Raw genomic sequence first — 13086 nt, forward strand, 5'->3', positions numbered from 1 at the left:
GACTTCTTTCAAGAAAGGGTGTATCCTGGCTGAGATCCTCAGGTCACTTGGTTACTAACTACTAAATTGATAGATGGACTGAATGGCCTCCTCTCATTTGTAAACATTTGATGTTTTTATATTTATATGCCTAACTTCTTATACTATACACAAGGAGAGTATAACCACAACATGGACTTACTATGGCAAAGAATTTGCACCTTTAATTTACATTGAATGGGCAATCATTTCTCCCACAAATAACAGGCTTCCCTGTATTCTGATGGCTGACGCTCATCCATGTCTACCCCGTACAAGGCTGAGGGCGGCTCGGCTTCCCTATTTGAAACCGCGGTTCTGGGTGGCTCTTGACAGGGAGGGTGTGTGGTGCTGCTCAGGGGTTCTTACCACGATGGTGTCGAGTTGGGAGGAAGAAGTCAGCGTCACTTTCTCCACTGCCACTGCCCTCACTCCTAAAGAGTTCATCAACTTCAGGAGCACACAGGGACACACACATTGATAAAACACAGACAGCGGACACAGTTAACAGGAGAGAAGAGGCGGCTGTGGAGCCCAGTTGTTCAGAACAGAGCTCAGTGCCCAGAGGAAGTCACTGGTCCCACAACACAGATATAGCACAGACGTTTCAATGTTCACATACAAAAAAAAAGAGAAAAATCCCTGAAGTTTAAAATATTGGTGTTTTTCAAGATGATTTGCACAATATTATTTAGGGAGCAACAGCACATGTTGTTTGAAGCTGAAGATCCTTAAACTTGCCGGAGATGCCTTCAAAATAAGATTTAATTTGAAAGACTGATCGGTAAATGTTAACAGCTCTTCATGTGCCTGCCTTTCTTGGAATTGGCCACCGTCAAAATGTGTATTCGTGTAGTTCAATGAAAACATTTTTGGAAAAAGCTGGTCGATGCAGTTGCTAAAAACGACTGTATGTATGGTATTTTTTGTAATGCCAGATAATTACACATCACTTTTCTACAACTCTCTGTGCTTTTAGTTTTTAAGAGATCAAAAAGTTGATTAAAAGAGCGCTCTTTTGTGTCTTACCTCCTCCATCAGGGTTGTAGAGCTCCACTCTGAATATCTTTTCAAGTTCAGGCACTGAGTTATCTGTGACGTTCACATGGATGTATTTAAACTTCTCTCCAGGCAAGAAGTCCAACACGCCTTCTGTCTCCTGCACATGAAATGACACAATTTACACTTTCATCTAATTTATATTCCTGCAATTAAAAAAACTGGATATTACATATAATATTACCTATTATTCTTTTGCTTTGCTTAATTAAATGATTATGACCGATTGCTACCGTATGCGGGCTTTTAACTTCGGAGACAGAAGCATTGCCTGAGAGGTTACCTCAAAGTCGTCGGGACTGACAGCGGTCAATGGGACGGTTCGGTAGCCCGCCATGACCCTTCCCAGCAGGCCCTGCGCCCGCACCACCAGCAAGCTGACCTTCCCGTCTTCCTCTCGCACCGTGAGCCGCGGCCCCACGAGGGCGGGTCTGATCGCTCCGTCGCCGGGGCTGGGCGGGGGCCCGAGCGAGAACTGCAGCACACCTGCGCGGGAGCACAAACCGACACTGCAACACCACAACGTCACACCGGACCGAAAGCACTCTAGAGGACCAGCGCCTTGAGACCGCACAGCGGTCAACATCTCTGGGTAAGGAGAGTGGAAACATGTTTCATTTGAATATGTAACAGGAGAATGCAACGATAATTCCTTTCATGATCTTCGTTAATGACTTGTCTTCATTTCACTTTCAGAGACGGGTATCAGCATACTCTTTGGTACTTTGGTGACCTCGAAAGTGCATGGCACAGGCCTGTTGGCCACAGTGACATGCCTGGCAAGTTCCTTTCCCTTCTTACAGTATATATATACTACATAGACACACGCCCAGCCTCCGCCCTCCAACACGGAGTTCCTGTCTGCCATTGTTATCATGAACTGCCGCCAGCTGCTGGCGCTGATTACCGTAGGGGTGGTCACTGGCTTTGATGGCGACCCTGGTAGCAGCGTTGCTGGGGTCAATGCTGGCTCCGCTGGTCGGGGTGGAGCCCTTTTTTCCATCCCCGGACTCCGCTGACACCAGAGTGACCCGGAAGTGCTCCTCCAACTCGGGAATGTCATCGTCCAGAGCAAGCAGGTTGAGGACCTGGAGAGAGAAGGACAGCCGTGGCTGTTTTAGTAATGTCTGTCAGGCAATCACGATGAAAGTCTTTCGTCATTTCCATGAGCCATGATGACGCCGATGTGGTCCTTGGCCCTTGGCATTTGTGCGATTTGCAAATAAAGTGCTTTGAGGAAGGACGAAGCGCTTTCAGGGAGTAAACTGGGCAGAACGGTGGATGTGTCTTACCCACCAGATGGTGCCAGAAGCTAGTACAGATGAAAGAGCAATAATTCACTCTTACAGGAATTCTGAGAGAGTAAGCACTTTGTATAAAAAACATGCAACGTGCACGTAATAGAAAAAGATGTCGGTGCTTTATTACTCATAAATAAATGTACTATTTTCGATACTTTTTATAAGTAAATAAATCCTTGAGGCAAACAGTAACTTCAAGCCAGGTCCGCCATTATGAAGGCTACCATGATGCCACATTATTGAAACCTGCTAAATGAATTGACCTTGTAGCAGCCATTCTGTAGATCAGGAGCACAGCTCTCAGACTCGTCGCTGGATGGGGGTCATCTGTTCAGCCCGTCAGTCAAGGGCTACAGATTTACCGTTGAAACAGAAAGGCACAAGTACTGGGACAGTCCATTCACCGCTGCAGATGGTGGGTTATTACACCTGCGTGATGAAGTACTGGCCATAAAAAGAAGGTTTCAAACATGAGTATTTTTTTTCAGTAGTGTCAGTTCATTTCTGTATTACTGTAACTCACGTGGCCAGACTTTACAAGCTCAACTCTTTTTTTTTTTGCACAGACCATTAATATTCGTACAGGCTTGTGTGACTAGTGTAAGATTCGATATATCTTTAGAGGTTTTTTTTCAGCGTAATAGCACTTCAGGCCTTCTCTCAGGTAAAAGGAAGACTAAATGATCACATTTCTCAGCATGCGCTGTCTTTAGAAGTTTGTGTGGAGGCTAAGCCTATATTACCCAAGCAGGACGTGGATATTTTATTAGTCTAACAATAATAAAATGTCCATACATTTATACAGCACTTTTTAATCCCCAAGGATGTCTAATTGCTTCAGATATAGATAAAATAACTTTACAGGAAAAAGGAAACGTTGATACACCTAAAGACAGACAAATATTTGCCTTTTTCCTTGGCATTTTTCAGCGTGGAATTACCCTTAACTTGTTCCTTTGCACTCTGACTCAGCTCCCCAGTCAGATAACTTTACAGCACTGGAGTGCAGCCCCCACCTGGGTGACACACAGCAGCCCCACTACCCAGCAGATCAGGGGAAGTAGGAAATTGCTTTACTATTTGAATGAAGGGGGACATTTAGGAAGGACAGCTTGTATAAAATTCAGAGTGGCATTTAGCCAAGACCCTGGGGTCTAGACTTTCGAATTTAGTCAAGATACTAATTAAGCAGCAATGTGGAGCCCCCCTCAGGTGTGTCAAGACAAGACATGGATACTCTTACAACAATAGTACTAGTATTTATTGTACCTGCTGCCCAGCATGTACTGCTTAGACCCTTCAAATACTGGGTGGGCCTCTATTGCACTCTTGAGAAGAGGTTTTTCACTCAGATTTCCCCAGAAAAATATTCTGTGCAAAGGTAAGAAAAAAAAAATTTTGTGGGACTGTTTCAGAATTTTTCATGACTGGATGAAAGCAGCACAACACTCACTTCAGAAAGAAATCCTACACCTGTGCAAGTTCAAGGGCTGGTACCTGCTCATCAATCAGCACATACAGGCGCTTGCAAATGCATGGAGGAGGGAACCTACTGATTGCACACAGTACTTCCCCTGTACACCTTTCAGAGCTTAGACCCGTGGCAGTATAAGCTGCCCCCATGCTTCCTTCTAAAACAGCTAATTGCAGAGCGTTGTGGTGCCACAGCCAGAGAAGGAATCCCACACAGCTGCTGCGAACGGCTCATCCATGATTGATGAGAGGCAGGTCTTTCCTGCGTACCTCCGACCGCTGCCCAGGCAGGAACGTGATCGAGCCGCTGGAGTTGGCAAAGTCCGTGGTGCTGAAAGAAGCGCCGCCGGCATCGATCTGAGTGATGGTGTAGTTTACAAACACGTAGTCCAGGGCTCCTCTGGTACGCTCCACCACACAGGAGATGGTCGATCCTTCCTCTGATGACTGGCGATAAGAGGAAGAGAAAGGCCGGGGAGTCACTAGGCATTCACAGCCCTGAGGTCTCAGCAGGCCACAGCAAGCAGGGACAAACCCTTCCTGCTCATTGTGGAGCCTGCTTCAGCTGAACACATATACTGTATGTGAAATAATAGCAACACTAAGATGAAACCAAGAAATAACTGTAATTAGTTTGGAGACCTGGCTACGTAAAAGGGCACTAATTAAACTTAACTTAAAGGGTAACTTAATGGGTGTTAAGTTTAAATATCTTATGCACTAGGGAGTGGTTTAAGTTTTCCTTTTGTTTATGAAAATGAAATGAATTGCCATGAGGGAAAATTTCATTCTATCCAACAGGAGATAAAAAAAACACAGTACACCAAAATGCAGACATGCACTACTCAGATACGCTCTACTTTTACATGTTAAGTATCTTGTGTTAGCAGCACTCTATTTATATTCTTTTGATAAATGATCATTGCATTCACATTTTTTTTAAACTTTTAATTTTCCCTTGAGTTGATTTTTAAGCTGCATGCTGAATTATTTAGTACATATTAAGAAGTGATTTGAAGAAAATATACAGGTCACACCCCACAGCACCCCGTCGTTAACATTTAAACATTGACTTTCTGGAGGAATGTCCTGCGCTCGGCTGCCATCTGTTGTGCTAATAGACTTAAGCCAGCAAAGATGCCACGAATGCAATCTCATCCCACAGAACAAAGCACCCCTGCTGCACCCAGGCATGAAACCCAATTAAATATATATGGAGACTCAGATACTATAATTTGGAGATTAGATTACATCTATGCAAATCTATAAAAGAACAGTAACAACATGGAAAACTGTAAATGTCCGCTGGCTTTTGTTTCACTGAGGGCCTCAGTTACTTAATGGATTTAATTGTCCGATTATTTAGATACATTCAGGAATTATCTACCGTAACTAAGACATCATCTATATAGTGTAGGCGCTGTGCCTGATTCAGGACTGAATCAAGTGCACCTTTTAATGGAAAGGATCTTTAAAAGAAAAGTCTTTATCACAGTACAGTTTGTCCTGTTCAACAAACAATGAACTCAGGTTGGAGAAAAACTCAGAGGACCATGCAGTCATCAACGGCTGGGGTCTGTAATTAATGGGCAAAGCGTGCCCCTCTTTAATGGTGTAAGTATGCCTTACATCAGGGATGCATGTTCCTGTGAAGCCAAACAGGCCATTGGCGTTGTCGCTCTTCTGTATCCTCAGCTGGGCGGCGGTGCTCTGCTCAGGCAGCCTCGCTCCTCCGTGCACAGAGACCAGCCTCAGGGCGAAGAGCTCCTCCCCCTCCTCCTCCCTGTCATCCCGCACCTCCACAATGAAGGACTTGCGGCTCTCTCCTTGTCGGTACTGCAGGTACCCCGAGACGTTGCGCAGATCGGCCTTGGCGGGCTGGCTGTGCAGCTCGTGGATCTCCGCGCGGCTCAGCCTGCTGGAGTACAGCCTCACGTCCTGCATGGCTCCCGTGTACCGATCCTCACCGCCCGCCCCCGCCCCGATCCTCAGCGGCGCCGCCCCTGCAGCACAACAGGCACGTCAGCGCGGGACAGGAACACCCTGCAGACACCCCTACCCGGCATCACATTACTCACTTCCCTCTATAGCTCAGGACCAGGCTCATCTTTACAAACGGCAAAGTGGAAAATCGAGATCAGCCATTAGCAATGAGTGAAAGAAGTCATTTCCATCACCTGCATTTTTCTGACACTACATTATTTTCAGCGACACCGATTCTTTTGTTTTGCTTGTCGACCATTGTAGCTGCCTAACCTTTTAACTTTAAAAAAAAACAACAAATATTCAGCAGCAGCAGGGGTGTGTAAACAATTACAAATGATTTCATTGTAAAGTGAGTTCAAGAAGATTCCAAAGTGGAAACATTAAGCTTTGTAATACATTCCCGTAACCGCTTACTTTGACACATGATTAATGATGGTCACTAGAAACAGACCACAAACACCTACTCCCTCATTTCCTCTGTGGGAATCGCTAAACAATGGGAAGGGCTTTGCCTTGGTTTTAATAACAATGAACGCCCAGTAAAGGTTTACGATCGACATACCGTGCTGAAAGGAGAAAGAGTTCCAAGCACAATTCCCCCTGCTGCTTTACAGACCACAAGGAACACTGTGCTTCCAGTGACTCAATTGAAATGGATGTTTGCAAGACATGCTTATTGTTAGGCCCAGTGACACACATTCTTTATGGCACACAAGACAGGAAGGTCAGGGATCTACATTGACCAGTTTCTCAGAATTCAGTTTGAAATGCCCTTTCTTTTGGTGTGATCCTAACAGCGCAAGACGGTCAATGGAGATTTGCAACCTGAAATGGAGACAAAAAAGCAGTGACAAAGCAAATTCTGCGACAGACCCACCATCAGCGATGGCTTCCCCCTTCAGACTTCGCAGTCCCCCGGGTACTGGGCTTCCATCCAGGTAGAACTCAATTATACCATCGTCAAGGGTGACGAGGACGTGCAGCCAGGTGTTCTCCTCCAGAAACCTGGCTGACGTTGCTCTGGCCACTTGCGCCACACTGGATCCCAGGGGTGTGTAGTGAAGCGACAAGGTAACGTGAGACTCATTCGTCTGTGTCTTCACCCCGTAGTACACGCTGCCATTCCCACTCTCCTTCGCAATGACGAAGCCGTCGGTGTTGCGGGTGGGCATCAGCCAGGCCGAGAAGGTGAAATTGGCCAGGCTTCCATTCACGCTCAGAAGCTCACTGGGGTTGACACTCCCAAAGGCACCTGGGGACCCCGAAAAATACAGAGCATCGGTTCCGGAGTGGTGCCGCCTCATGTGCGGCCTGAGCTCCACTGAACTGGGGAAGGACCCCGTCAAAATCAAATCTCTCATTGGCGGCAGACCGCCTCGGAAGGCGTCCGACAGTATTTCCCAGCCCACGCGGACGTCCCCGAAGGCGCCCTGCTGCCGCAGGACCGTGAAGCTGGTCACATCGGACAGGTCACCCTCCGAGAGGACGTCTTCGGCCACCTCCCGGTCCGCGGTGAGGGGGTCAATCACAAACACCCCAAATGGGTCATCGTTGAACGGAATGAGAACGGACGCGCTCAGGTTGACGTCGGCCAGCCTGCCGCCCTGTCCGGGATCGCCACCTACGTGGGGGGGGGTTAAGACATTAAGATTAAAAGGAGCGTTCTTCATTCCAAAGACATGTCCAACCACATCGCCACAACTTTAGATAATCAAACACTTCATGAAAGAAAGATGGGTCACAGATGGGGTTTTGTTATAACGTGCCATCTGATGCAATAAGGAACATATTTAAATCTCTGCAGTGGAATATCACATACCTCATGTTTTTAATGCAAATAATTTCTGTGAAATATTGTACATGAAACCCAGAGGTTTACCTGAGATGACTGTAACTGCTGTCTGGTTATAATGCTAATGCTACAGTCAGGGACAGTGCTGAGCAATTTGAAATACAACGGCTATGAAGGAAAGAATTCATGCTCATGTCCGAAATGAAATAAGGTTTCAAGACAGAACTCACTGCCTAACTGCAAGTGCCACACAAGCTAACACACATACTGTAATCTCTCTCTCTCAGCTTCAATTCAAGCAAAGGGTCTGTGGAATGGATATTTACTGCACAAGTTCTCTTTCCATTATATTTATTCTTTTACTTTGTTTCTCAATCCTTATGTATCTTTAAAAGTGCAAACAAACTCACAGTGTCTCTTCGGAATACAAAGCCAATGCCAAATTAACAGCAGGTGACTACTCTAGAGTAATTATTGGTATTGCAATGTAATTGATAGGCTCTAACCTACGTTCTAATGGAACAAGCTATATTTAGTCCCTGGAGTCTACATTACAGTACAGAATTTCCCCTAGAAATAGAATCTGTGTATTTTATTCATTGCAGATAATTTAATGCATAAAGAAATCATGGATCCAACTATAAATATAAAAAAGTTCAAAGAATTAAAATTCTAACAGCAATATAAAGTAAATAAAGCATGAATGTTAAGAATTGACAAAGCAATGCCAGAAACCACTGCTGGTCTTATGAAAATGTTACCTGAAACATTGATGAGTCTCAGATCATAGACCTCGTTGAACTCTGGGATTTGGTCAGGAATAGCTTGCAGAGTGATAGGCTTGGTCCGGTCTCCAGTTGAGAAAACAATGGTCCCTGAGGTGTTGGAAAACTCTTGCCCTGCCTCCAAGGCTGTGTCATTTACAAACAGCTGCCAGAAGACAGTGACTGTTCCAAATGGACCCCTGTCTCTCAAAACACTGAAGAAAGAAATTGACGACATATTGTTAATTACAAACGAACCTTTGAGGAAAACACAAATGCCATTAAACAAGAGCCAACAGTGACTGTTCATTTCTAAACTCAGTGCTTTTAATGTGTTTAATTACAACACTGACTTTGTTCTTGAATCTACAATATTCATTGAATCTGTCACAACATTTACTGCAGTAGCCTGGTTTGGTGACCTTAATACCCGCAATAAAAACAGACTTAGCAGCATTGTGAAGACAGCCAGCGAAATTATTGGTGCACAATATCCATGTCAAGCAAATAACGCAGAAGGCCAATATAATCATTGACTGTCATGACCAACCCATGCACAGTGAATTTAAACTCCTTCCATCTGGGCTGTGATTTAGACTACCCAGACTCAAGTGCAATAGAATTATGTTATCTTTTATCCCTACAGCTATCAACCTGTTTAATAGCTGTATGTTTTATTTTATTTATATATTTTTTCATTCTCGTCATACACATACTGTATGTCTCTCATTTGTTAATGGACTCACGTTAGGTTAAATATATTTTGTATTGTGTTATGTCTTGTACATAGCGACAAAGTAAATTTCCCATCTGGGACAATAAAGTAAGTACTGTAGGTATTTATAACTTACTTGCAATTAAACATACTATAGGGGCAATGGCTATTACAAATCCGCAGTATTTGTTTAAACATCAAAATGTACCAGTAATGTAAACAATGAGAAGACATTTCACAGCTCTTGAGACATCTATGACAGATGCTGCACAACTTGTCTATGTAGTAAGTACACAATGGGCTTTGTTCATGGCTACCGTAAATAGTTTAGTGAGTACTTAAAAGTTTTAATTGTAAGGTTAAAAGCCCCACCAGGAATCAATTTCCTAGAAAAACAAATCCGGAACAAAATCTGTTATGTTATTAAAATAGTTGCAATTAAGAGCAAACTTCGGGGTACATTTTGTCTCCCCTATTGGATCAAAAATTCCAAAACTATGTGAAATGGAAATAAATATATGAAGTAATCTGGCCCTCCTTTGTTATCTCTTGCATGTACTTTCACAGTTAAATCAAATTGTGCTCTCAGAAAAAGTTTAGCACATTGCCCTGTAGAGAGCTGCATCTGATTATGAGATTAACAGGATCATAAAACGCTTACTAAAAGTTATTTGATTGGCCCTCCTGCACAATCTTCCCAACAGGCTCCAAGGAGAAGATACCATTGGCATCGTCATTGGCCTCAATCACCACTGTGGCCGTGTCAGTACCATAGACCACAGTATCACCTACAGCAGAAAATCAGTGTAGCGTCAAGAAAAACTCCATTATTCCATTCGACTGCTGTGATCTGCATGATTCTGCCTACACCCATAAAGCACTGATCTACAGAATGTTTTTTACAGAAATTAGCAACTCCTTTTGTTAGCCACTTTTGTTATTTCAAATATCCTAGCCATGCACACTTAATTAAACTTTGAATGGCTTTGTTTTTTATTGTTTTCAGTTTCAAAGGTTGTGTTTCTTGTGTTAGGAAATACTCTGAGGAATCCGGTCTTAAAATGTAGTTAAGAACTTCCTGCTTTCATCTGCATTCCTATTATACAATGCCAGGCTTTATGAAACCGCTTTTCATAGTCATGAGATCCAATGAGTCCAAAATGCTACTTTTAATGTTGACTCACGTCTTGTTTTCACAAAAACAGGGAAAAATATGTTAGCAGCTAAGTTGCATTAGTTAAAAAACCTAATAATGGAAACAGAACAAAACCTAAGTTCCATTCTGATACTCTCTAAAAAAGAAATGGTAGTAAAATAAATGTTATAAGATTTAGCAATGATAGAACTCTTAAAAACTGAAAACATTTCATCATAAGATCCAGATGTAACTCAAACTTAAAGCAAAAAAATCTTGACAAATTCACATGCGGCTGAGGAATATCAGCATAATGAGTGAAAGAGATCCAAGCCTCTGTCATCCTTATTTCTATTTGGTCTGCAGTCGTACAAGAGCTGATGAATGATTTGTAATCAGAAGGTTTTGTAAAGCTACTGACTCGCACCTGTGGCGTTGTAGAGAACGATGTGAAAAGGTTCATCGGCTTCGGGTTCGTCATCATCAGGGATGGCCACAGAGATGTTCTTTGCCCACTCCCCTAATCCGAAGACCAGGACGCCGCCGCCGCTGCCATCGAGCAAGAAGTCACCAGGAGAGGCGTTGCCGCCAGCCTCCCGGTACATCACCGTGGCAACGAAGTCCGCTGAGCCATTCCTCAGAACCGTTAAGGTGGCCGCCTGTCCCTCCTGCACCCTGACAACCACAGGGTCTGGGGGAAAATAGGATCATGCATCCCTTTCCAGCACGAGCATTGTCCTGCAGAGCTCTATGTCTCAATTCGGGGGGCACCTACGGTATGACAATCTCAGGAAACTCTTTAATTTTGCGTGGCCTGTCAGCACAAGCAGTCTTGTCACTCTAAACCCTTTACGTGTATTGTCTAAAACTCATAGCTGAACGTTGTGCTGCTGCCCCGTCTTTTGGAAAGAGAAATTTAAGAATAACATATAGGATTTACCTTACTGGAACACATAGTTCTGCCAGATTATACACGATTTCAAAAGCAGCTTTGAATTCCATCAAATTATAATTATAATAAGTCCTATTTAGTATGGCTTTAGTAAGCAAAAATGTATTGATGGTGCTTTGACAGTATTAGTTTTGTAACCTTTCAGTATTTGAGGCTGTGTGATGCAGGGCTCAAGCTCTTCTGCTAAAATATTTTCACTGAGCTTCATTTTGCAACAGCAAAACCACTTCAAAACCACGTCAAGGACAAGTTTATTGTTAAAGTCCATTGCCCTTGAAGGCAGAAATAAAGCTGGTCTCCTCCATTAAACAATTCAAAAGCCATCTAGCCTCACTTTACAGGTTAGTTAAGGACAAGAGAACCTGGTTAACAGGCATTTCTTTAAAGACCAAGGCTTTTTGAGGACGGTGAATTATAAAAATCAATACTCTGAGCAGCCTTACGTGGAGATAAAGTCTTGAGACAACCTACCTGCAAAGTAAATAGGATCATCATTTTTTCTAATCTTCAGGGTTGCATTCAGTACATTCCCTAATCTTGCACCTCCTGTGACATTTAATAGCATGACAGTGAAATCTTCTAGCTCTTCCGGGACCTTTTGTGGAGATAAGAGACTTTTGAAATCACAAAAAGATGTGACCTCTTCAGACTCACTGGTAAGTTTAGCAGTCACACAAAAAATTTTCATTTGCTTACAACGGTTTAAAACTAGAAAGTTCAAAGTTTCTTAGACATTATTGTAAGATTTATATTTTCTTGCAGTATATCAAATCCTTCCCTTCCTTGTATATAGGATACTATTACCTTATATATTATGGTACTACCTTATTACCTTCATATACATTATGGTAACCTGGTTCAGTTACATTGATTCTGTGTCAGTATGAGCCCTTTAACCATCTTTCAGGCACACAGACTTTATGGACAACAAAACATTTACAGACTCCAGTTTTCTGACACTTCCAAGAATATGACGTGAAAACATGAAAATCACACCCTGTCTCAAACTACCAACAGCTACCTAGTTAACTAGAAAACCCAGATGGTTAGTGGAGCTTGATCCATTTCATTTCAATGAACCTCCAATGAGCACTGTGATACCAAGCTCACTGAAACCCATATGAAACTGTTGCATGAGATGAAGATCTGTGTTCACTCAACAGCACATTCAACTTGAGATAAGCTTTACTAAGGCAGTGTGATAGACAGTGATGATGTTACCTCATCTGGGAGGGAGGTGAGCGTGAGGTTTTTGGAAGATTCGGTCTCTGCGAAGACGACAGTGCCTTGTACTGGAAAGACATCTCCAGTAAAGGCTGGGTTTAAGGTCCAAGAAACAGACACCTCTCCAAAGGTCCCCCTGTTCCTCATGATCGTGTAAGTCGCTGTAAAAGCGGAGATAACTTAATCACACAGAAACGAACACATCCAAAAAGCACTCTGTAATAAGACAATCAATGAACAAGCAAAAAAAAAAAAGGCAGAACTGGAAACATTTAAAATATAAAGCTTTGTCCAGCATTGCACTCAATAAATCAGTCAATCAATTCAGTTCTTGATTTCTTAATTATATAGCACATTTCACCCCAAAGGACCTCCAAGTGCTTTGAATTACTGTAGGAGACACTAGTGACGCACGGAAGATATTGTGTACCAGCAGCCCCACTGCACAGCCGCTCCGATAGAGAAGTGAGAAACTGTGTCTCCGATCAAGGAGATCGGAGGAGAACTTTAGATCAAGTCAGCGTGTACCTGTCCAGGGTGGGGAAAAAAAAAAACCTCAATGGAAATAAAAGTGGCTAAAGAGCTGAGAGCAGGAACATCTCTTTTTATATCCGTTTCGAATCTCTTATTAATGTGTTTGCCAGCTGATCCTGTCCATATCCAGGGC

At 43.2% G+C, this 13086-nt stretch overlaps 1 protein-coding gene across 1 annotated transcript in view; it reads right to left on the minus strand.

Annotated features, from left to right (window-relative positions):
- Window positions 1-13086, minus strand: part of adgrv1 (adhesion G protein-coupled receptor V1) — a 186981-nt gene that overhangs the window by 149466 nt on the left and 24429 nt on the right. Inside the window, exons 14-25 of the mRNA XM_088912067.1 lie at window positions 12417-12580; window positions 11667-11790; window positions 10671-10934; window positions 9770-9896; window positions 8391-8608; window positions 6715-7458; window positions 5481-5854; window positions 4122-4298; window positions 1985-2165; window positions 1361-1563; window positions 1048-1177; window positions 388-468 (exon numbers count right to left, since the gene is read on the minus strand). Coding sequence (XP_088768193.1) covers window positions 388-468; window positions 1048-1177; window positions 1361-1563; window positions 1985-2165; window positions 4122-4298; window positions 5481-5854; window positions 6715-7458; window positions 8391-8608; window positions 9770-9896; window positions 10671-10934; window positions 11667-11790; window positions 12417-12580 — 2787 coding nt within the window. The remainder of the gene's footprint in view (window positions 1-387; window positions 469-1047; window positions 1178-1360; window positions 1564-1984; window positions 2166-4121; window positions 4299-5480; window positions 5855-6714; window positions 7459-8390; window positions 8609-9769; window positions 9897-10670; window positions 10935-11666; window positions 11791-12416; window positions 12581-13086) is intronic.

Source organism: Atractosteus spatula, chromosome 3 (genome assembly GCF_055471065.1).
Source record: "Atractosteus spatula isolate fAtrSpa1 chromosome 3, fAtrSpa1.hap1, whole genome shotgun sequence".
In the NCBI taxonomy this organism is placed as follows: domain Eukaryota; kingdom Metazoa; phylum Chordata; class Actinopteri; order Semionotiformes; family Lepisosteidae; genus Atractosteus; species Atractosteus spatula.